General features: G+C 33.7%; 1 protein-coding gene across 4 annotated transcripts in view; it reads right to left on the reverse strand.

Annotated features, from left to right (window-relative positions):
* FGF12 (fibroblast growth factor 12) overlaps window positions 1-27,276 on the reverse strand; it is a 479,181-nt gene that overhangs the window by 6,433 nt on the left and 445,472 nt on the right. For all 4 annotated transcript variants that reach the window (XM_039850756.1, XM_039850755.1, XM_039850757.1 and 1 more), the window contains one exon: window positions 15,371-15,569. In XM_039850756.1, the coding sequence (XP_039706690.1) occupies window positions 15,371-15,569 (199 nt within the window). The remainder of the gene's footprint in view (window positions 1-15,370; window positions 15,570-27,276) is intronic.

Consider the following 27,276-nt stretch of genomic DNA (forward strand, 5'->3'; position numbering starts at 1 on the left):
ATTGCAGATCATATTTCCAATAACTTAACCCTGCTGGCCATCCTGGTATCAAACCCCACAGAGTTTGAAAATTTTCAGTGTTTCAGTTTCAAAAAGAATGAAACTCACTAGCACCATATCAAAGTGGGCTACTTGTTCTTCTAAGATAACTCAATCACAAACTTGCCTATATTTCCATTAAATGGAGTAACAATGTTAGGATTTAAAAAACTAGTTTATATATGTTAGTTCAGTTCATTGAAATCCCTGTCTTCAATAAATCAAATAGGTATTCGAATTTCTGTATTTTTGTTTACAGAAAGATTGAATGTTTAAAGAGAGCAAACTAAGGAGTTGCATGCAAATACAACAAACAAACATACAAAGAAGAGAGAGCAAAATCTTTGGTTTTGTCAAACCGAAAGCTTAAATTTAAGTTTCTTGAGCATTAATTTTCATTGTTATTTATAGGCTCTTGGATGTCAGTAACACTCTAACTTAAGAAGCTGACAAATCAAGGGGTATGAATCTCAATCAAATTTTATAACTAAAATGTAATTAAAAGAGCATAATCCAGTTAGAGAGTAAAATAAAAAGGATAAAACACTTTTCTTCAATAATATAATTCTGTTGACAGCTTTATTAACACTCTACTTCTATGCTGTTCTGAATGGTACACAATAAGATGATGAAACAAAATATAAGAAGCAAACAGAAAGCCTGTGTTCAATAAAATGCATTATAAATGTAAACCAAAATAAAATCACCATGATGTAAACAATAACCACAATGATAATCTCTTAAATAAACCTATAATCCCTTAAATAAACCTATTTTAGGGTTTTAAAAGCCATTTTAAATTGATTAACTCATTTGATAATTATAATAACCCCGTGAATAAAGTAAGTAAGAAATTCTTACCCCCATTTAAAAAAAAAAAAAAATCTAGGCAACTTCCCTAAAGTCAGATGGTGAGCAATAGCAGAGACAGAATGAGAATGTGTGGTTTCAAAAGCTTAATCAAGATTTCTTAATAAAAGCAGGAAGTCATTCATCAAACAAACGTACAAATGATTGCCTTATATCAGACCATATATAAGTTATAATACCTATATATTAATCAAGATCCAAGTTGGCCTAACCTCTACCAAATATTCCTAATGTAGTCCAAAAATTGAAATGAAAACAAATGAAGGATGGCTATTATATTAAAAAAAAAAAATCAGAAAATAACAAGTATTGGCAAGTATGTGGAGAAACTAGAATCTTTGTACATTGCTGGCAGGAATATAAAATATTCAGCCATTGCGGAAAACAATATAGTGATTATTCAAAAATTAAACAAAATTACCATATGATCCAGAAATTCTACCTCTGAATTATATACCCCCCCAAAAATGAAAGCAGGGACATGAACAGATATTTGCATACCCATGTTCACAGCAGCCAAAATGTGGCAGCAACCAAAGCATCCATCAAAGGATGAATAAATAAACAAAATGTGATATATACATACAATGAAATACTGTTCAGCCTTAAAAAAGAAGGAAATTCTGACACAAGCATTGATGAACCTTGAGGACTTTATACTAAGTGAAATAAACTGAACAAAAAAGACAAATATTTTATGATTCTATTTATGTGATATATATATAATACTTAAATTCATAGAGACTGAAAGTAGAATGGTGGTGGCCAGAGGCTAGGGGAAGGGAGAAGAGGAAGTCAATATTTAATGGGTACAGAGTTTCAGTTGGGAAACATGAAATATTTTGGGAGATGGATGGTAGTAACGGCTGCACAACAATGTAAATGTACTTAACGGAACTGAAAAGTACACTTAAAATGGTAAATTTTATGTTGTGTACATTTTATACAACATAATAGTTACATGTATTTTTTTTTTAAAAAAGCACAGAGAAACAAATGCTCTGAGTGTAAGCTATAAACAAAGAAATGACTATTAAAACCAGATACGTCCTATTTGCATGGGAAGAGCCAACAATTCTCCAATAGTCAATAATATTAGTCTTAAGACTGTACTCAGAAAGAGAGAGTTGAGGTATAACCCCTTCAGATGAAGGGGTATAAATTTGGGGATAGGATAGCAGAATCTGATGAGAACATCTTTGGACTGCACTGCCTAATATAGTATTCATTTAGCCATATGTGGTCACTGAGTACTTAAGTGGCAAATAGTTCTAATATAGATGTGCTGTTAATGTAAAATAAACACTAAATTTCAAAGACCACACAGAAAGAATAAAACTTCTCAGTGGTAATGTTTTATACTGATTATATACTGAAATGATAATATTTTGGATATATTGAACTAAATATATTTAAAAAGTTATTTCACATATTTTTTAAAATGCAATCACTAGAAAATTTTAAATTACATATATAGCTCATGTTATACTTCCATTAGACAGTGCTGTCTTAGAAGAGTTTGTTGTTCTCTGGAAGAGGAGTGTCTTAGTTAGAGTGTCTTAGTTAGAGCTAAAGCTATCAATTACCATATGATGGGGAGGACTGTGAGAAAACTTCCTGACCTGGTTGGACCTGACCTCCATATGTAGCCTTAGAAGAAGCAGTGTTGCGAATGGTGAGTACCAAGATAGAGTCATTTATGTCAAGGGAACCAAAATGAAGCCAGAAGGCTATAACATACTCAGGCTTAACATACTCAGGTCTCACTCATGAACTTTTGGACCTTGACGCTAACCCTGAAACCACATCCAGGACTTCACTTTCATCTCACCATGACAACCAGACCATCTACATTCTTCACTTTGAAAGGAGCCAATCCTTTCACCAGGCAGTATTCTTCATTTACATTAAGAATGTAAATGGGAAAAGTCCTTGTGGTTTTTGCATTATTTATTTACATATTGGACATAAACAGTCCCTGTTAACCTAGCTACATCTTTTATTCGCATAGAGCGCCTAAATGTGAACCACACTTATGGTTTTTACTTTTATAAATCCCTCCTTTCTTTGATCTCTCCAGAGCACAATTTGGGTCACTACTGAATCTGTGCCTTCTGGATTGCAATCCTTTGCTTGAATACATGCTTTTTATTCTTTGTTATAACCTAAACCTTTACTTTGGTCAGCAGTATGTTGGATCCCTTTGATAGGATGAACTGGTTCACAAAACATGTATTGACTCTTCAATTTAGCTCAACTAATATTACATCACTTTAATTCTATTACTGACTTTTCATTTTCTTTTCTTTCCTCAAATTTTAATTACTCTGCTAACTAATAGCCAAAGATGAATTTGTTCAAGTATTAATTTGTTCACTTTATGAACAGGTGAATATTTACTTTGTGCCAGGCATTCTGCCCAACTCTCTGTCAGCTGCAAGACTTGATTCCTGCCCTCAAGAAGCTCAAGGCTAAGCAAGAGCACAGACATACATACAAAATGCAAGGTAGAAAGGGCGGAGAGTTAAATGCAAAGGGGGATATAAAAATAGCTAGCTGATGTTGATTTAGCTTTGAAGAATGCAGAGAATTTAGAGAGACGGATGTTCTAACGAATAAGGATGAAGAGAAGAAGTCCTGTTTGTATAAGAAAAACAGAGAGGTGGTGAGGGATAAGGCTGACAGGGCTAATTTGTGTCAGAGTTCCTGAATTCCTGGCCAGACCATTTAAACCATAATTATGATACATATCAGTTTCAGTTTGATAGTGGATGCAGAGTTAATAATATGTCCATCAAGTATATGAGTGTATAGGGAATAATCTATTTACTCAAACTCTTTATCTAGAAAAATGTCTAACTATGTTTACGTGACATGAATATAGCCAGTCAGGTTAGTCAAGAAGAGTCAGTCAAACTGAATCTTACTGCATGGATCCCATAAGAAATGGTTGGCAGCCTTTGAAATTTTCATGAGTTGTTCTGATGCCTTATGAATACAATCTTAAGGTTTTAGGAACAGACCTAGCTGAGGCACCATTATGTATGAGACCTGCTGCTTATCTACTTGTGACAATATCTAATATACTCCAAATACCATAATTTTGATTGCAATTAATAGATGGTGTTCACTTGTTCAAGCTAATTAACGTGTTGAGAAGGGTTACTCTTTTATTTTCTGGGGAACTTAATTCAACACTTAGAAAGACTAAACAAACAAAAATTGATACATCAAGAATTACTAATCCCACATGAGAATCACATACATTTTACTGTACAGTAAAAATTAATCACAACTTTATACAGCTACTATGATTAGAATTTGGAGTTCTAGTATTAATTTCTAATTATATACTAAGAAATTTGGGGAAATCTTTAAGAAGAATATTTAGGGAACTGTTTAGGTCCTGATCTTTAACAGCAATGTAAATTCTACCACTCTTAAATTGTGATTCTCATAGCATTCCTATCCCATGCGAGATTAAGGTTTTCTCTTCCAAATAAACAGGACTTTATTAGGGACTGCAAAGAACCCGAGTCTCTGGATGTACAGAATTCAAAGTGCCATGATACTTAAGAAAAGAGCTTTTCCATCACTTTCTGTTACAATAAGCTATTATTTCATAAGGAATAGATTTGTTTTGCTTTAGAAAACTCTAGAATTTTTTAAAATCCTTTTTCTAGAATATTTTCTTCTCATTCCCTCTGTTCCATGCTATTTCTGGCCCACTACAGCAATGAGAGCAAGTTTAATAGTCTAGTTCTTTGTTTTGGAAGGGCAGTCTTTTCCAGACTGGGAATAAAGTGAAAACAAACAAACAAACAATCTAACTCCTTATCTCTTTTGTCCTCCCAGCTCCCCAATCCCGTTTCACCGAAACTCAAATTCAATGCCACTGCCCATTTAACACCTGGAAACAAATCCTCTAATTAGGCAACTTGGAATGTTACTATCTAACCATGTTTCATTCAGGACCTTGTGGGCTATACTTTAATACAGATATATTTTTTCCAGTGGGCATGATTTAATGCTAGGACTTGGTATGGAACTAATTTCTAACTGTGTTTTAGATTTCACTTTACACTATTCTCCAATGAAGTTTTGCTATCCAAATTTCAAAAATGTTCAGTGTCCTGATGATGCCTTACCTGAATGATAAACAGCCAGTGTCACCACTCTTTCATCTGGCCCTTCTGGGTTGTCTGTCCTTGATCACATTTCTTGCCCTCTTTCCTCTTTAAAGGAGGGGAAAAAATACTTTCGCTTTTTTTCACCCCACAGGATATTTTTGAGATAAATATAGTTCCTCTAACATATGAGGTATCATAATAGTCTTTGGTAAAAGGAGATAAGTTCTGAGAAGGGAAGGATTTCTGCTTGGTTCTTTAGAAACCTTTCTTCAAATCAGTTTTCTTCCTATTTTTTCCTCTATTCCAATACATGTTTCATTTCCTTCTTCTTCTTCCCCTTCTCTCCCTTCCTCTTCCTCCTTCACCTTCTGTTCCTCCTCTTCTTCTAGATGTTTCCTTTTATTTAGATTTTGACCTTCCTTTTGATCTCTAGTACACTGAATTAGAGAGACTGATTCTAGCTTTCAGAGTAAAAAATGAAGTGGAGAAATTTGATGAGAGAATGTCCTTCCTCATTTGCAGTCACAAGGACAAGTGAAGGTTTTTAATAATACAGTTCTCATCATATATTACTTTAACACACAGCATTCATTAGAAATCTCCAGTTCATCCCTTTAATGTGCAAACACACCTGTATTGTGGACACTAATCACCTCATGACTTAGCATAACAAAAGCTGTCATTTTCACAGCTGCCTGAGATATACTGGCCATATTTCTTTAGCATGCTTTACAGTCCCGGTATCGAAAATAAAATGTTATACTTGGTCATAAGTATAAAGACCATAAGCTACCAACTTTGTAACAATATTTGGTATTTGCTGTATTTATTTATTTTTCCTTTACTTTTAGATGCAAGACTGTGCCATTAGAGAAGAGAAAAACCAAATATATATCTGAGCATTGAAGTCTTGTTAAAAATAAAATATATCCTCTCTGTGTAAGATTAGGTATGGGTCTTTCCAGGGCAGGTTTTCCATTTAATATTCTTATATTCTTTTCAATGGTACCTGTGTTGCAAATGCAGTTATCAGAATATGCAGGCATTCCTTGCCATTATCATAGTTCAGGTTCCCTGTTTGCAACTTTTAACATTCAACAATCGCTTTTATTTGTTATTATAAATTTTTCTTGGAAAACTTAAATTAAAATAATGCCTTTTTCAAAGTTTGAAAAAAGTGAAATCTCAGGAGTTGTTGTTATTTATAAATTAGATAACTATAATAAACCAGGGGCCAGATGCCATTCCATGGGTACTCCTCTCCTTAGTAGCCATCACCCTCACAATCATAGCTAATATTAATTGAACACATACATGTACACTTTATATAAACTAAGATTATGTTAAATGACCTTAAAAGGTAAATATGTTTATTGGTCCTTTTTGCAATTCAGGAAAGTGAAGAATAAAAAGGGTAGCTTGCTCAAGTAGTGCACTGATACAGGGGAGAATCGACATTCAAATTCATGTTTGAATAACTCCTGGGTTCCTGCTTTAAGCCTATAGTAACATAGTTTAATGTGTCCGGAGAAAAACAAACTTTACGCACTGGTCTCAAGTCAAAATCTTGACCCAAATCTGATAGCGTGATCAGCACTTCCTGGAATCCTACTATATTTCTCTAGCCAATCCCCTCTTCTCTTCTTCCCAAGTGACTATTCTATACCTTCTCTTTCCTCCTCAAACTTCCAACAGTACCCCAAACCCTACTCAGACTCAAGTAATAGGTCTGCCTTATTTCTCTGTTTCTTTCCTTCCCTTTTCTTTCTTTCCATCTCCTTCTCCCTCTCTCTCTGCCTTTCCTCCTTCTGCTTTCCCTTTTAATCAATAAACTATCTTACTTTGCATTTCACTTAGAAAAGAGAAGCAGAAGAGAGCGCTTTCATATTTTCACCACGAATGCAAGACTGCACACATCTGCTCACTCATGTCCTGGCTTCCTGCCCGTTGCAATGCTTGAACTTTTCCTGTTCTTACCTAAATCTAGTCTTCCACTTGCCCTTTGTAAACTTGATCATATTCCCTCTACTCAGTGTCATTCTGTGATTCTTTCTCCTATAATACCAATTTTTATTTCTCATTGCTTGTTGCCATCAGCCTATAAATATCTTGCAATAGCTGAAGCAGACAAACCCCACTATGTAGCCACCGTGTTTCTCTCTCCATTTCTCTACTTCTCTTTTATAACAGGACTCTTCAAAACTGGCATTTAATATTACTTTCTTTTTTTATTTACCTACTGTGATAACTTGAATCCACTTCAATTAGACTTACTCCTCACTACTCCACTGACATCACTCTTCTCAAGTCACTATTGACCTATGTGACACTGCAATGGCCAATCCGCATCTAACAGCATACTGTATGCTAGACAGTGCTTGATAACAATTTTGGACATAGTTTTGCCTCTTTCTAGCTGTATGGACCTAGGTGAGTTATTTAACTTCTCTTAAACTCAGTTTCCTATGTGTAAACTCAGGACGATAATCTTAACGCACATACTCTCAAAGTGTTAGTGACTATCAAATGGTGCTCTGGTTATGGAAGCATGTTGAAAATAACAATGAGCCATGCAAATGGAATATAAAGTAGCACAACTGCTACTAATTATTACTTTTACATTACTGTTGGTTTCTTGCAAATAGCTTAAAATTTGAGAGTTTGGGTAGTTATAGGGAGAACTAGGTGTAAGCCTCTGAGTGTCAATATTACTCTGTAATGGAGAGTTGACAAACTTGTGTGGAGGGCAACTGTTGTTGCTGAGAAATACTGTTTTATAAATGGAGGCAGTATAACTCCAGTTTCTTATAAAACTCATAAATAACACTCTATAAAGAATCCCCATCCTGTATCAGTTTTCATCAAAGAAGAATGAAATATCACTAATATTTTTATTACTACCGATTTAATCGAATTTTCCCTGGTCTTCTGTAATTTTCAAGAAGTAGAAAGGTTAGATTGCTGTTAGTTAATGTACCATTAAAGATATTTAATTAATTATCTTAATAGCAGATCATGGAAGGGTGTGGGCAATTAACATGAAGCAATTTCACACCTTAATTAATGTCACATGGAATCCCTTTGGAACCATAAGAGGATTTTAAGTGCTGGTTCAGAAGCAATGTGTTACCAAAGGAATGTGCCCAGTATGCCATAAATATTACAAAGAGTTAAGAAGCATTGTGAACAAAAAGATTTATATCTTTGTTTAGAAAAAGATCAAAAGCGATATATGTGTGTAAAAGAGAGAGATATGGAAGGAGAAGATGTGGCGAGCAGATAGGAGGGTTTTTATTAAAGACTAAATTCAAAGGAAAAACAGCTTTAAAGGAGTTATAATGGTTTGGGGGAAGAAGGTGTCACAGACTGGTGGAAATTCCAAAACTCAAAAAGATGGAGGAGAAATGCAGCTATTATTTCTTCCATAATTAAAACAAAAAGGGGCATCAGAGTTATTTTTTTGCTCCATCGTTCTATTTTTGTCGTGTAGTATGGTTGCATCCAAAAGAAGAGTTTGGAAAACAAACCACTTAATTATCTTTCCAGTTAACTGAAATAAAAATATCAAAATGAATTTGCCACTAGTGTCCTCTCAACTGGAGCTTTACCTCAGGATTCCTGATTCATTATTCTTTGGTGTCTTATTACATAGTTTTTGTAGGGATTATTATTTTCCGCCAAATTCAGTTTCCATTGCTTCTAATCCCTTATTCAATGCCACCCCTTACAGCATTTCTCCAGTACATAATACAATGATACAATGTCCAATTGCTAAGGGAAAATGAAAAAGGTACTTTTCGCTGATGTGACAGATTTGAAAATCCAACTTTCTTATAATGTCTTATCTTCATATTACTTCTAAGAAACAGATGAAATTTATTACTGACTATATCTTCAGAGTTTATAGAGTATAAAATGTAAAAATGTAACATGTTCAATATATTTAATTCCATGATGTCAAAGTGACAATTTACCTTATATTTGGTTAGGCTTAGTCTAATATATTGATCACAATAATTTGAATAAATCTAAACAATTGCCTATGTCCAGATTTGAACAAAATGAGCCTAGAAACAATAAATTCAGTTTAGAACACTGAGTGTGGGACCTGGTTGCCATTATAATCACTTGAACAGGGTTTTAAACATGCTTATTCCTAGGTCATAAATAAATCAATCAAAACATTTTAGAGATTTGGTCTAAGAATTTGTAAATTTGTAGCATTTAAGAACACTTCAGATGATTCTGATACAGATATTTGGGAAACATCGATCTCCATTAAATTACTGGGACTTAAATCAGGTTCTCTTAGCTTAAAGCAACAGTTCTAACATGTGTGTGTGTGTGTGTGTGTGTCTGTGTGTGTGTGTTGTATTATTGTGTGTGTTAGTCTTATCTCCCCACTAGAAAGTAAACTGGTATAAATGGGTAAATGTTCCTTTATTCCAAGTTTAATAATTCTGTAGCAATGGTTCTCAATCGATACTAATTTTTCTTTGGAAACATATTTCTTTCTCCAGGAGTAAGTTCCTGAAGCTTAAATCTTTGGAAAGTGCACACATTCTTTTCAGGAAAGAACTAAATTCTGAATACCCAACCACCTGCAGGAGCTAAGTAATGAGCTTCTCGAAGGAGGAAGGAGGAGATAAGGAGGAGATGATTCTTGTTCTTTGTCAATGAGTATTTGGCTGCTTTATCTAAAGTTAAAGGGGGAAGTCACCACCAAGACAATTTAAATAGGGGGAGTTACTTATCTGTGGTGTGAACAATGCTCTAAAAGGGCAAAACTGGGAATTGTGAAGGTTGTACTGTTGTCTTAAATTCCCAGGGAGGAGACCCATGTAAGTGGAGGTTTATGTGCAATGCATACAGTAATGAGTTTAAACACCAAGACTACCCATCTGTCTGAACAGATGCCCTTGCAACCCCTCATTAACATCTTCTATGTTCTAAACACAGGATGGAGAGTGAAGCTGTACAGAGAAAGGGGCTGGTGGATAATTACTGTATTATCATGTAATCAGTGTAGGACTGAAAGATCCTCAAATTGGCGGAGCTTAATTTTGGGAATCCTGACATTCAAAATTGTATCACCAGCAGGACTGCAAAACAGGCAGAGCTATTTGGGGGAAGGGAGAAACTATTCTGGTTTTCCTCCATAAAGGGGCCATTCTCTTCACAAAGGAGGGACATTTATTGTCTGTGGTACTGGACTCTGAAACAATACTAGTGGTGGGCTTAACGGTTAACAAAAATTCCTTCAAAAACCAAAAGTAACTGACAACTCTTGTAGTTAATATGGCTAACGTCTTATAAAGCTATAATTTTCTATTTATTTTCTTAAAGTGTCTGCTAGTTATATGCTTTGTATTTGATTTATGGGAAAAATACTATCAAAAACTAAGTATTATCACTAAAATGCCTTTCATTCTAACTCTTCTCCAAAAAATCACAAATCACCCATTACAGAAGTAGCTCATAAATGTGTACTTTATTTATTTAATAATTCAATTTGGGAAATGTGTTTAGAATCTTTTAATACATAAATTCTACGCTAGGTTCCATGAAGGAACATGGTTTTCCAATAAAGTGCTTAAAAAGACTACCATAGAAATGTCATTGCCAAAGAAATTTAGGAATCATCCAGTTCAAATTCTTCTTTTACAAAGTAGGAAATGAAGCCTGTTAAAATTCATCAGAAAAGAAGTAATGTATTCTTAATTCTTTCTTGTCTAGTTTGAGCATGCTATTCTCCTAACTATCCTATCTGGTCAATCTACCAATGTGGATTTATGTCATCATAACATGTATACCGTCTCAATTTTTCATGGTTTAGAACTTAACTTACTCTTCAAATTGTAAAGTGGTAAAACATCTCTGCTTTGCTCTCAGTGATTTTTCTGAGTATTTGCATATCCATAGGCTTGTTTCAGACTGAAGGGCACTATGTGTAGGGGTTAGGTACATTGGCACTGGCAAAAAGCTTCCTAGATTGCAATTCCAGTTTTATATTTATCTAGCCCTGTGGTATTAGATAGGTTTCTTAATTATTTTAAATATTAGTTTCCTCATTGATAAAATGAGGATAAATAATAAAGAGCTATTATGAGGTTTAACGAAGATCACATACGCAATCTGCCTAGAAAATGGTAAATTGATAAATTGTATATTAATTGTATATAAATTGCAGCTGAGACTAGTAATAGTGGTAATAAGAGTGGTAGCAAGAGTAGTTTAGGGATCCTAGCAGGGAGAAACAAGTTCTGCTGAGAATGATGCCTAACAAAACCTCAAGTGTACATATCTTTGATAATGGTAACCTGTAAAAATCATTTAATTGTGTAAAACAGCTGTATGGGGAATCATTGGGTAATTGTTCACATTTTTGTATTATAATAATGATATCAAAGAACAGATAAGGCATACGACAATGAATCAATTTCACATGTATCAGGTACAATAAAATATAAGAGCATGCAGGTCTCCATGAATCTAAAAGAACTTTTATTTCTAAAGGGCAGGTATACTCAAGATTAAAACAGGTTTGAATTCTGGTTCTGCCACTTACAAGCTGCTTGATTTGGGAAAAAATTACTTAATGTTTCTGTGTTTCATTTTCCACATTTGTAAAATGGGGATAGTAGTAGAACCTACTTGGTAGAAATGGAATGAAAAATAAAAGAAGTAATATTGAGAAGTGCTTAGTACAATACCTGTACAAAGCAAGCATTTATAAAACTGTTAGTTCATATTGTTCAAAAGAGTGAATAATGCTCTCTAAGACAAAACAAAAAACAAAAAAACAAAGAAATTTCTACAGAATTAAAAGGTTTTTGGTCTGAAACCAAATAAGTTCTTCTCATTTTTGGAAGTGATTCTAATCATACTCTACATTCTTCACACCTACGTTTCATTTCTATAACCTAGAGTGACAAAGAACCTTGGAAGTAAATCCAAGTATTAGTAAATCTGATTTAAAATTGACCTTTTTTTTTTCCCCAGGAAAAAAGGAAAATCATCCTAAAGCATCAGTAAATAAGAAAAACAATAACAAACAATTGACCAAAAGCTGTCAATGAAAAAATGAGGAAATCAGAGCTATTCTAAAGTTAAGATGATGGCAGGCTGAAGCAGAGGCTGTTAGTTGTCTCAATACCATTCTCCCATTATTCTCCCCAAATAACTGAATATTTATTTGTTATGTAACCATCCAGAAAAAAGACTACATACATTCCTAGTCTTCCCTGCACCTAAATGTGGCCACCTAACTGGGTTGTGGTCAGTAGGATGTAGATATCATATAGCAGCTAATGCAGACCATCTTGAAGAGAACACAGGCACAAGCTTTTGCCTTGATCTTCTTGTCCCTTCCCCTGCCCTCTGACTGGAAAGAGGAAGCTGGTTGGGTCAGGGGGATAAGGGCATATCCAGGGATGTTGTGTGTGATTGTGCTGACAGTACAATGCACAGTTGTACAACACACTAGTGGGAGAGGCACGGAAAGCTGGACACAGTCAAGGTCCCTAGCAATTGGAAAGACATAGTAATAGCCCTGGACAGCTGGAATCTAGATTTGGTTTGTGAGAGAATAGAACTTTGTATGATTAAGCTGCTCTTGCCATAGGTTTTCTGTTATATGAAACAAACCTAATTTAACTTACACAACTACAAATGTCTAGTTATCTCTTTCTACAATGGTACTGAAATCTAGCAATAAATGTAGAATGAAAATAGTTCTGGAAAGAATATGAAAGCAGCATAAAATATTATTATGCATAAAAGGAATGAATAAAACACAAAGATATTCTCCTTTTCCTTTATATTTTCCTGAATTTTGCAAAGGTTGTCAATGAGCGTATACCATGTTTATAACAACCAAATAAAAAATCAACTTAAGTGCACAAATAAAAATGATGCAATAGTTGAAAGCAAAATTTATTAAAAACAGCATTTTAAAATCAATATATTTTTTTCACAGAAAATATCTATTTCTTGGGCACCCTCTGCTTAACCCTACAAGCAGGCACTTTCCTGCCGTTACTCACAATGCCCTGCCAAATCCTCACTTCTCATTTCAAATAGCCTGAACTAGGCTGAGGCCTGAAGGTACGTTTAAATATAGTCTTGTCAATGATATCTTTCTTTCGGCGGAAGTGAGCGCTATATCCCTAATCCCCGCAGCATTTCCTGCAATGTGTAATAGATCACTTTTTACTTTACAGTAAATGTTACATATCTCTAAGAATATTATAAAGTTCCCTGGAGCATGCAGTTCTTTGTCTTTCTACTTATCTAATCTTTCATTTGTTTATTCATGTGTTCAGTTACTTATTTGACAACTGATTATTGAATATCTCTGATATGCCAGATATTGTACAAGACACAAGGAGATATGAGAAAATAAAACATGTTCTGTTCATTTAATAAGTGAGCTAACCATGGATAAGAAGAGAAGGAATGGCAAACACATGAATTTAATACAATGTGGTAATTTCTAGGGAAGAGACATGTATACAGTAAGGTGACAGAACGCTTACTTCCACTTGAAGAAGGTCAGGAAGGCTCTCACAGAAGTACTGACTCTTAAATTAATTTTTTATAAAGACTGATAGGCATTTCGAGGCACATAAGTAGATGGAAATTGTAGGGAGGAGAGGACAGAAAAAAAAGTACATGGGGGCCCAAATCAGTGAAAATAAATTGCAGGAAAAAAAATCAGTTTTGTGTGGTTAAAAGCACAGGGAGTGAAGGGAAACTTGAGAGAAACTAGGAGCTTTGAATATCACACTCTCTGCCCAGTGCTTTTAATATGGTATTGATTTAACAAATGTATTCTGTTACTTTCACATGTACTCTGCATCAGGCAATGGGTCCTTATACTGGTTAACTTGACCACACCTTGTAGATATTTAGGAGGCAGGAATAGCATTATATATATATATATATGTATATATATACATATATATATATATATAATGCTATATTCATAAAATATATATCCATATATTGTATATTATATAATATTCTAGTATAATCAAAACATCTATGGAAACATTTGGTCAATGCTAAAAGGTATTTGATCTTTGATCCTGTCCAAAATGTCCACAAGCATATTTGGTTCATGCCAAACGGTCCCTGATATTTGGTCTTGTCCAAAATGTCCATGCTTAGAAAACATCTCTGGGTTCAGATTACCCCATAACGTTTATTTAGACTTTTGGTTTACACGGTTTACATATAAAAAACACTATCATGTTTTATTGCTCCAATAACTGTGTTGTGGCTGTATTACCAATAACAACTCCTACTTGCCTTGGTAGCCCAGCTAGTGATGGTGCATGGGGTAAGGTAGATGGGTTGACATTGACCAAATGTCTCTATGGACATTTTGGACAGGACCAAATATCAATGTCCTTTTACCATGGACCAAATGTCTTTGTGACACTTTGGACATGGCCAAATGTCCATTAATTGTATATAAATAAAATGCATAATGCATTATAATGCACTGCCTCAATTTTCTCATTTCCTCAGATGCGGAGGCTAAACTAATGTTTTAAGTGATTATAACATGTGACATTTAGAGAAGGATTGTGTGTTAAGTACATGTCCAGACCATTGCTGCTTTCTAAGCCTATATTAAAAAACCTGTCTGAATGTAGTAAATGTGGTCACACCAATTATATATCCTCATCCTATTTAAGAAAGAAGTTGCCAAAAATGGGTTTCCTCAGCATAAAATTATTTATTCTACTACTCAATTTGAAATAAGTCATGTATTAAATGTTAATTAAATATAATGATATTAAATAATGAAAGGAAGGGAGGTTATAAGCTTAACTGAGGATAAAATTTAATACCATAAATAAATATTTATTGATCACAGTATAGCATACTATTTTCTTTCCTTAAAAATACAAAGAAAAATTAATACATTATATTGTTAGATGTTCTGACAAAGACGTAAATATATTTCTAAAAGGCTTTTGAAACTGTAAAGCACTATAATGCTATTATTGTTTTTTCAAGTGTGTAGCCTGAGAAATTAAATTATTGTGTTCAAAAAAGAAGGAAATTATAATCCAAGTGGTAATAACCACTGTTTTTCTACTTTCAGGAATTTTCTAACTTTCGATATTTAATCAGTCTTTTCAAAGTGCCAAGTATTTGTAATATAAGTTTATTTTTTATATATATTAAGAGATACTATTGTGTTTTCTGAATCTTTGTTCTGATCTGTTGCATTCTAAGCAAACTTTACTGAGGAGATAAGGAATAGAACTGGCATAAACACACTGATCAGGGTCTAAAAACAAAAGTTCATTTCATACCTTCAATAGGTTTTGGTACAAAATGCGATGAAGGCTTGGTTTTCTTCACCCTGTTCCCCTTCATAATTTGACCTTCTTTATTGAGTCCCAGAAACCATGCTCGGCCTGATTCTTGCTGACGGTACAGTGTGGAAGAATAGATCACATAGTAGTTCTCAAACACAGATTCCTTAAATTTGCATTCTGGAGTAAAAACATCCTGCAGAACAAAAGATACAAAAGAGAAAGGATTTTAAAATGAATCAGCAAATGCTTAAATCCAATGAATCTGAAATACAGGTACTCTGTTAAGAACGAATGAGAAGCAACTGCACGTAATTTCTAAGCCCTTGCTTATAAAGATTCATCATGCAAAATGAAGAAATAATATTTCCTTTCTAAATAGCCTTTACCCTACAGAAACCAACTGCTCAGGCTGGAGTCACTCATTGGGCTAATATCAAAACTGTGACCAGGTTCAAGCTCCGATCCCAGTACAACGTTTTGTAAATTTAAGAGACTAACCATTGCACATTTTGTGGCCCTTAGCATGTAAAATGTATCCCAGGGAATCAAAATCAAATACAACCACAGCATACACAGGCTAACCAGATGTTTTTGAAGGGACTATTCTAGGTGTATAAAAATCTATTACACAGCCAAAGTTTGTTCCATTAAATCACCAGAATACTCTCTCGTGGCTAATGTCGCTAACTTTTCCTTTAATCTCTTGGAAACACTTTTCTTGTTTACTTAGTAATCAAAATCTCAGGTAAAGATACCCAAGAATAATAAGCAGAAAACATATTACTATTGCATTGTATGATCTTCAGTGAAACAAAGAGTTTTAATTTAAGATGAAACCTTTAAAATCCTTTACTTCAACTCCATCATTTGACTAGTGAAACAACCAAAAGGTTATGCGATTAAGTCAAAGTTACACCAAAAAATTACTGCATCAATGCCAGAACTCACATTTATTGCTTCACAATCACTGCCACTCAAGCTCACCTTTTCTGCCTGAGTCTTTAATGATTTATGATGAGATTTTGTAATAAACACAATAAAATCAAATCCTAACATATCAAATAAACAAAATGTATTTCACAGAAAGAAGAAATTCCACCCCTTCAAAGACAAGCACAAGAAAAACAAAGGTAATAGCATTTTCTTCAGCAACAGTAAATAAGAATCCTACGTATCAAATATACTCACAGTATTCACTACCTTGGTCATTATGCATTGGAAGTATCTCCTCCTTGTAACCCTTTCAAATGCAAGGTCCCGATGATTTAATGTGGTTACAACTAGAGTTAAGTTACTGAAGAATATGTGAGACTGAAGCTGGTGGGAACCACATCCTAGTAGGTGAAACGCCCTAATTCCTTGGCTTCATTTGCAGAGAGCTACAGTGATGCATTTATGGGGACTCATGAAGGCTTTCAGATACTGCTTAAGGGGCTCTATGGATTATAAATTGTTCTAAAATTACAGACCAAGAAAATGAGACTATAAAATGGGTAGGGGAATGGAAAACTGAGTGTAGATATTAAATAACAATAGTTTTGATAATAATGATTATTATTATATGGATGCTAAATACGATACCATAGAATACTCTCAGTTTTAAGTAAATGTAGTGGCTTTAAGAATCAGAGAAACAAGCAACTATGCAAGACCATTTTACATCAACTATGATGGCTATAATAGAAAAGATGGACAATAAAAACGTGTTGGTGAGAATATGGAGAAAATGAGACCTCATACATTGCTGGTAGGAATGTAAATAATGAAGCAGCTGTGGAAAATAGTTTGGCAGTTCCACAAGAGGTTAAACATGCAGTCACCACATGGTCTGGCAATTCTATTTCTAGGTATATAACCATAAAAATAAAAACATATATCGACACAGAAACTTGTGCAGAAATGTTCAGAGCAACAATATGCCTAATGTGAAAACAATTCAAACATTTATCAATGGATCAATGGCCATATAAATTGTGGTATATCCATACAAGAGGATATTATTAAATATAATATAAAAAAGAATAGAATACTGATTCATGGTGCAATATGGCTAGACTTCAAAAACATTATGCTAAATGAACAAAACCAGGCACAACAAGCCATTTATTATTTCATTTATTTGAAATATTCAGAATAGGCAAATCTAAGACAAAAATAGATTAGTGGGTAAATGTCGCCAAGGGCTTGAGGGCGGGGGGGCGGGGGTGGAGTGGGTAAATGGAGAGTAACTGCTTTTTTGGAAAGATGAAGGTATTCTGGGATTAGATAGTAGAGATGTTTGCACTTTGTGGGAAAAACCAATGAAGCACATGCTTTAAAAATGTAAATTTAATGGTATGTGAATTGTGGCTCAATAAAAAAGAAGGAATCTGAGAAACAAAGTGACTGGGTAAAGTGAGGAGAAAGGAAAGTATTGTCAATTCTTTGTTTGGCAACAAAGGAGTAAATGATAATCCCATTCGCTGGAAAATGGGCTCGTCTGTGACCTTGTCTCAATATTACTAGGACAGAATTTAATCACTACATATTAGAAGAATCAATGTGATTCAGATTCATTTCATGAGATAATTTTAAATTCTGGTTTTCTCCTAGGACTAGGTTAAAAGATACAGAAAATGCTAAAAATTTAGTACAGAATTTATTTTATATGTATATATGTATGTGTGTGTGTGTATAAAATTTAAAACACACCAATCAAAATAACCCCAAAGTTTATGTTTCTAGGTTTAGCTCAACACTAATGAACCCTAGATGGTAAGGGACTCTTGAGAGTTCAATGAACAAATTCTGCAAACTAGATTTCAGACCTCATAATAGGAGTTTATATGGGGGAAGGAATTGTATATAAATACATATGATCAAATATGTGATGCAGCCTATTTACTTATAAGTATACTTCACAGAAACATGAAAATTTAAAGATAGATACAAAGCTGTTTAGTGATAATTCAATTTAGTGCCTTTACTTAACAAAGTAATTGAAGTCCATGATAGTGAAATAATTTTTCTGAGAGCTATAGGCAGATCCAGACCCTGGGTTCCTGGCTGCTGACTCGGTACTTTCCCAATGACACACATTGCTTTCCTACTGCATAGCCAAACCTGCTTTGGATGCCAAACTGTTGATTTGAGGCAAGCCACCATAAAAACAACACCTACCAGGTACAATTACTATGTCGTCTTCTATACATGAGAATAACACTTTCATTTAATAAATAATGAACCCCTAGGTTTCTACTTAGTTTCACAATTATTTAAAGTCTACTCCTGGAATAGCAAAAGTCCCGGATATTGGGCTGAAGTTCTGGGAGTATGAGCCAGGAATAGCATTAGGTAAGGAGTGGGCCTTGAACTTCTAAGTTGGCAAATGGGGATCTCAGACACAGACAACATCCAGGTCGTAATCAGAAATGAAAAAGATATGTGGAGTATCCCAAATCATTGCAAAGGGGCTGTGCAGAGTAAGAATTCAGAAATGAGCCAAACAATAATACCTGGCCAGGGTAAAACATTTCAGGAGGAAAAAGTGGCAGGAAGTCAGTACAGGCATTTCTGTGAGGCACATGCAGCCTCATAGAAATGGGGAGGAAAACCTTAAGAACACTGAGCCTGCATTGACAATCATTCTAAATGCAGCCTTTACAATACTGACTCAGTTTCAACATGAAGTTGGGCATCAAGGAATTGACAATATATTTGCTATCATCACTCTTTTTCTGTAAAGAAGTCAAGAGTCCTAAACCTGGAATAAGAAAAATCAGAGTTTTGTTTCTGCAGCCATACATGTTAGCTGTAGGACTTTAGGTAAGGTTACTGAACTTCTTTGAATCTCACATTTTCAACTGTACATTGAGTTATTTCAAGGAAAATAAGATGATAAATACGAAAGCATGTTGTAAATTTACAAAAACTCCAACTCATTATTAATCTTAAGTTTTTCTCTTATAGCAAGAAACTACAATCAGTCACATAACTAGACAGTTCTGTGTTTTTGTCATAGATGTACATATCTCCTCCAGCATTCAAGGACCCTATGCCAAATGTTAAGCTTTATCCTAATACATTGTTCCTACTATAGCTAAAACATATTACCCACACATGCGCACACACACACATACACACACTTTAAAAAAATCATTTAAAGCTTTTGGCAAAGACTTGGACAATCATATATATGGTCAGATGAGGTTCTGAAGTTATTTAAAATATGTTGAGTGACAATAAATCTAATGTAATGGAGAGAGGCAGGCTTGGAGCCAAAGGCGATAAAATCCTAGACTACTTCTATCGGTGCATATAATGAAAACAGAGTAAATGACTAGTATAATAAAGAGGGTTTTTTTTCCCTCCTTTTGAAAAACTAACTAGTGGTCACATCACATCTCATGAAATGTATTTGTTTATATCTATAATCTTGAGCTCTCAGTTCAATGCAGGTACATAGCAAGACTTACAAAAATAATTGCTGATGAAACAGAAATATCCCTGCATGCACTTGATATATATAGATATGTGAAAAAGAAAAGTATATTTTCACAGTTATTATTCTAAAATCTTCCCAATCTTAAATTTGTTCATATAAAGCCAACTTTGATTTCAGTGGAATATGATCTTTGATAGTGTTTTGAAATTATTTTTGAGAACTCACTCTTTTAGCAGCATTCATACAATCTTTTTTGTTCTAGCCTTGTACAAGTCATTATGTGACCAATGCTTTTTCACATTCCAAATGCCTATTAACCCTAGCCTTGTCCTGGAACATTAAGGACACCCACACATTTCAATTCAGATGACAGATGTACTATTCATAATAGCTTCAAACTGGAAATGACTCAAATGACTATCAGTAGTAGAATGATATGTAGTATATTAAGAAATAAGATATTACAGAGCAGTGAAGATAAACAAACTACAACTCTAAGCAACAATATGGGTGATTCTCACCAACATATGTGGAGCAAAGGAAGCCAAACAAACAAAGATAGCTACGTATTATATGATTCCATTTTCATAAAGCTCAAAACAGGTAAAACTAATTTATTTTGTGGTAGAACTCAGGATGTTGGTACTTTTGTGCAGAGAAGGAAATTTCATATTGAGATGAAGCATGAGCAAATTTCATATTGAGATGAAGCATGAGCAAGACTCTTGGGATGTTGCTAATGATCTATTTCTTGACTTACGAGAGCATTATATGAGTGTGTTCACTTTATGAAAATTCACTGAGCTCTTTTATGACTTGCATACTTTTTAATGTATATTACTTATCAATAAGAAATCCATAGAAGGGTCAAAAATGTGGTGAAGATTAAGTAAAATGACAAATATTACTTCTTCAAATCATTGTCCTTCTTTTAAAATCAAGTTTTTCTCACATAATGTGCTAACTTGATGCATGGCAATTTTATAATAATAACAATCATTCAGACATAGGTTGCAGACAAATTTTGTTTAAGATGAAAATATAACACTTTTGAATCACATAACTTATTCAAGAAAAAATATTTTCCATTCTCTTTCCAAATTATTCATTCTACTTCTCAGTTTTCATTGTAGGCGATTATATAAGGCACATGTTTATATGTTTTATTTACAAATAGTGCTTGTAAAACTGTCCACATTAAAACTATTCACTGTAATAATAATATCAAAACATAAAATGAACTGAACAGAAAATGATAATTACCCATAACGCATGCAGAAATGCACAAAAAATAATTTCTGAAAAATCATTTGGATTCTCTAAATTTCATATTTACTTTCCAAATTGTCGAACTGATATTTGACCTATGCAATTATTTGACATTATTTCTTATAGCGAGAAGACTTTGACATCATAACTTTAAGTTTCTACATTTTAGAGTGACATCCGCTTGGAATACATTTTTCGATAAGAAAAGAACGTTATATGATTCACTCACAACCACTTTTGTTCCTCCTGCAAAATGTATGTTTTCCAACTCAAGTAGAAATACATGACTTGGAAAATCCTGTATAGTTAGTATAATTAAATGATACCATAATTATGATTTATCTTTATCCTGTTCTTTACAGATCACCATTTCTTCTTTACCACTCTGACTGTAATATTCCATGGTATGAAAATGAAATGAATAAATGAATACTCATTGCTCTGCAGCCACTGGTCTCTTTGCTGTTTCTCAAAACCAAGTACAAGCCATTTCGAGTCCTTCACAAGTGATAACCTCTGTTCTTGAAAAACCTCTTTGATATTAACACAGCTTGATCTCTCACTTCATTCACGTCACTGCTCAAATGTGACTATCTCAGAGACCTCCCTTGACTGCCTTACATAATTTAGCACCTCCTCCAGTCACTTTCTAATCCTTTACCTTGCTTTTTTCTTCATAGCGCTACCTGACATTTATTACATATGAATCTGTTTGACATCCATGATTGTAAGCATCATAATTGTTATATTCCCCTCATATTCTGCACCGTTCTTGGAACAACAACAACAAAAAATCCACTCCAACAAAATAATCTGGTGAAAAGGCATCATGAGACCTGGATTTTTATTCCTGCATATCTCTAATTTTTGTTCAAATAGGAAAGATTACTTTCCTTCTTAGGTTCTCTGTGTTTTTCGTACTAAGCAATATCAAATTTTGACTTAAGTCATTCATCATAGCTTTATCATTCATATCAAATAAATAATTTCTTGAAATTCTGGAGCTGATATAAAAATATCGTTATTTCAAAAATAGTGCCTATTTACCAAAAATGGTAATAATATATTATTATTAAGAAAACAAAATGTAAAAGATAAAAGAAAATGTAATCAGAGAAAATAAACTTTGCTATTATAGAAGTAATAGTGAATAATGAATCTTCCACTGATTTGTAAAAATTACTGTTTTACAGATATATGCTAGATACAAAGGACTTTCTTGTTTTAATTTTTTCCTTTCCAATTAAAACCCTAAATCTAAACTCTTTTTAATGTACAAAAGCAGCTTTCCTATTTGTCATGCATACTTGTTTATTTGGTAGTGCAGAAAGAAAAAAATAAATAAAAATTTGATGATTCTTAAACACAATTTACATCCAACAACTCCAGAGATAGATAGTTCCTTTAATTATAACTTTTGAATATTTGGTTGTGAAGCTTCTGGTTTGTTAACTTCATTAATGGCTTTTAGATGCACAGAACTTGAAAATCGTTATTATATTAGCAGTTGCTTTGTCGACCGTATTGTCAGACATAAAGATATTAAATCAAGCAAGAGAACTATTGTTTTCTATCCTGACAAGAGGCAAAGAAAATGCTAAAATACTTTATCTCAAATGAAGCATTTTTTTTTTAAACTGGGTTGCTTTGACTAGAACAAGTCTAATTTTATAACTTAAAAAAAGCTCTGCAGTTATGGGAACCTTTATATACTTTTGAGATATTTTTTACTGAAAAACTACTGAGCTAATTTGTCTAAATATAAAGGTTCTCTGTTAACATATTCTTTATAATGTTTTATGAGGCAACGAGGTAAACCTGTATGATTATAAAATAAAAACTATGATGTACTGGAAACAATTTTAGAGGCAAATAGACACATAGATTTAAATCTCTGATTTTTTTAACTTGGATAATTACTTAATTTCTATGAAGCTCAGTGTCATCATCTGTAAATTAAGACTAATGATACCTTCGCTTTAAGTTTGTGATTATTAAAAAAGACAATAAAGGTGTGCTTAACATAATATTTGGCTTATTATTCACTTTCCCTATTTCTAGTTACAATTTTATTTCTTTTTTATGATATCATTAAGTTGGGGGAGTGGGGAGAGGATAAAGGGGATCAAATATATGGGGATGGAAGGAGATTTGACTTTGGGTGGTGAATACAAAATACAGATGATGTATAATTGAATTGTATACTTGAAATATATATTTTATTAACCAATTCATCCTGATAAATTTAATAATAATTAAAAAAGAATAATTTAGTCTGAGCAGTAGTTCGAGAAAAGTTACTTGTAGAATCCAAATAATGTGTCCTGAGTTTCTCTATCCTTTTAAAAGCTAATCAAGGCTACCCTGCTAAAGATTATGTGACTACCTATATATAGAGAACACAAATAAATCTGACAATTTCCCTTTTTCTGGTAGAGGACATTTTTGACACAACTTTAACACAGACAATGAAGACACTGAAATAGTTATAGATTTTGCTTACCTTGGTTCAGCCATCAGTTCAAATGGAGGTTACAGCCAAGAAATCAAGAGAAGGCTGAGACTCAGAAGGGCACAATGGAAAAATTAAGGAAGATCACTATGAGCATAGATGTGTCATTGGAGACCAAGGCTAACATCATCTACACCCTTGTATTCCAAATTACTACATACAGATGTAAAAGTTAGACAGTGAAAAAGACTGATTAAAAAAAAAAAACAAAAAAACACACAATTCATTTGAAATGTGGTGTTGGAGGAGAGCTCTATGGATACCTTAGACAGCCAAAAAGATGATCAAGTGGGTCCTAGAGCAAATTAAGGCTGAAACATCGCCAAAACTAAATCTGTCCTACTTTGGCATGCCATGAGAGGGCAGCGTTCTTTAGAAAAGACACTGCTGGGAAAAACAGAAGGCAGCAGGAAAATAAGAGGATAAAATATAGAATGAACTGACTCCATTAAAAAAAAAAAAAAGTCATAGGTATGAATTTATAAGACCTGAGCAGGACAGCTGAAAACTGCATATTGTGGACGTCACTCATTCATAACTCCAGGAGTTGGAGTTAACTCAATGGCATGTAACATATGTGTTTTTGACATGAATCTAAAATGAGTGATTTGGTGATTTTCAGGTTCTTAATACCTCTTAAAGAGACATAGTACCACATAGCCGTTTGACTTAGCCTCTAGACAGAAGCCTACAAGTGCAGAGGTGGGATGGGAGTGGGAAGTGGGAGACAAGTGTGAGGGGATATATCATATTACAATTCATAGTTATCATCAAAATTATTTCCAAGAGTCTGTCCTGGAGACAGAGAGCAGTTATTGGGGGAACAGTGCAATTCTCCATTAAAAACACCATTGGTTCTTATGAAGCAAGCGTGTACACGGTATGTTACCAAATGCCCCATTATGACTGAGTTTGAAAATCAAGGCAGCGACATCGAATACCCCAACACAATCATGAAGAGGATCTGTGTCTCTGGTGCCTCAGTCTCTGTTCTCCTTTGAGAAATAAGAATGAAAGTGAAGTATGTCTTCAAATTCCCATATTTCAATTTAAACCTTGCAATACTTTTTGGAAAGTCATTTAAATAAAAGGTCCCAGAAATTATCAGCTAAGGCTTGAAATATATTTTTATATGAAAATTTTCCAAGTTTCAAAACTCTGAGTGTCAATTTTCATAAAGTCAGAATAACTTCCTGATGTAAACAATTGTAAACTGGACAAACTATATGAGGCAACAGTTTCCTGGCACTTGACAATCAGAATTGTAGTGTTCTGATCTTTGAGAGAAAGAAAATATGTGAGGTAAGCACTGCATTAACCCTGGCTTTCTGCAAAGTATTCTTTTCAACTCTGAAATGGAAAGGTGAAGCCAAAGTATAGCACTTTGATTTTTCTTAAGCTGAGGTGGCAGAAATTGGAATTTAGGACTTAGGCTTTGGGTCTGTGGACTAAGGTGCCAGAGAAAAGGGACCCGGTGGAATGGGGAGCAGAAGACTATATGGGAATTCCCTAAAGATTCTGGGTTTATTGATAGACTGCACATGCTCAGAATGAGATTCCTCAAAGCCTAGCACAGAATGGGTACTGCAGGATGGAGAGCAGAATGGAGATACCAGAGGTTGAAGTTCTAGACAAGCCAGAAAGGAGAGGCCTCAATAAGCACACTGGACATTCATTAGAAACCTCAGAAAACCAGTCTCAGATTAATGACCACACCTAACTAAGTTCTTCCCACTCTCAGCCCCAGGACTAAAGACAGAAGCAAAATAGTCAAGACCTAAACACACACACACACACCCTGAGAAGATCAAGAGTATCTACTAGTTACTTATCTAAATGTCAGGTAAAAAACATACATTGCCAGAGGACAATATAATGTTCTCTACAACATATAATACAAATGTCTAACATAAAATAAACATTACAAAACATGGATACAAGAAAGGTAATGTAAGTAGTCAACAGAAAAGATTCCAAGATTACCCAGATTTAGGATTGACAGATAAGGGCTTTAAAACGGCCCTTATAAATATGTTACAGGACTTAAAGAAAAGAAGGATATAATTAAATAGAAAATATCAGCAGAAAAAAAAAGAAAAGATGAAAAAAGAGTCAAATGAAAATTTTAGAACTGAAAAGGGCAATATTTAAGGAAAAAATGCTGGACACACTTATTGACATACTGGACACTGGCAATGAAAGCATGAATGAGCTTAAAGACAGACTGACTGAAATTATCCAGGCTAAACTTCACAGGTAAACAAAGATTTCAAAAAACACACAAAGAAACAGACTCAGTAATCTATTCAAATATCAAACAGCCTAATCTATGTGGAAGAAAAAGGTGAAAAATGAATAAATGATGGTTAGAATTTCTCAAATATGGTAACAATAAAAATTCCTACAGATCCAGATCGAAGATGTTCAGCAAACTCCAAGTAAGATAAATACACTAAAACAGTATTCAGGCGCATTATAACCAAACTTCTGAGAAATAAAGGAAAAAAATTAAAATGAAGCAGAGAAGGGAAAAAAGATACATCAAATAGGCAAACATTGGAGGCTGGAAGACAATGGAATGGAGTTGTTACAATAAAAAATTTTAAAGTGCTAAAATAAAAAACAAATTGAACCTATAATTTTATATCCAGTGCATGTATCCTTCAAAATTGGTTAGGTAAAGGAAAAATATTTTCAGATAAACAAAACGAATGCATTCATTTCTAGCAGACTTGCATTATAGTAAATACTAAAAGATGCCATTTAGGCTAAAAGGAAATTATACTAGATGGAAACTAGGTTATATAGGAAGGGATAAATAACACTGAAAGCCATAAATATGTTCATAAATATATACTTTTTCTTCTTTTAATTTTAAATAAAAAATAATAACATTGTAGTGAAGCTTATAATGTAAAAACATATATATGACGTTGCAGAAAAGACAGGGGTTTAGTTGAAATATATTGTTTTAAGCTTCTTATATTTTATGTGAAGTTTCTTAATATTAATTCCAAGTACTGTCATAAAGTAAGAATCTCTATAGAGAAATCTCTACTCTCTGGAGAAAAAAACTAAATACAATACAAAGGGGTAGAACTAAGAAACCAACATCAGGATTACAATGGAACATAAAAAGTGATAATTAAAAAGAAATAAGAATAGAAATGAAAAAGTAAAAGTCAGATGAGATAAATAGAAAACAAATAGCAAGATGGTAAATTTAAATCCAATCATATCAATGATCGCATTCAATGTCAATAAACACTCCAATTCTAAGGCAAAATCTGTCAGACTGAACAAAAATGCAAAACTCAACAAAAGTCTATTTATAAGTGATATCCTTAAGTTTCATAGAGGTTGAAAGTAAAAGTATAGAAAAGATATATCCAAGTCAATAGTAAGCATAAGATAGTAAGCACGGCTACTTTCAACCAAATGCTATTTCAAGACAAAGAGTATTATCAGAGGTAAAAAAGAACATTTCATAGGGATTAAGAGTCAGTATATCAGGACCTAGGTATATGCCTAATAATAGTATTTCAAAATACATGAAGCAAAAAGTGACAGAACTAAAGGGAGACGACAAATAAATGCACAATCATACTTAAAGATTTTAATACTGTTCTCTTAAGAATTGTTAGAACACATAGCGAAATTCAGTAAAGATATAGACAATCTGAGTACTACCAAACA

The sequence above is a fragment of the Pteropus medius genome, unplaced genomic scaffold (assembly GCF_902729225.1).
Source record: "Pteropus medius unplaced genomic scaffold, Ma_sr-lr_union100, whole genome shotgun sequence".
Lineage (NCBI taxonomy): Eukaryota > Metazoa > Chordata > Mammalia > Chiroptera > Pteropodidae > Pteropus > Pteropus medius.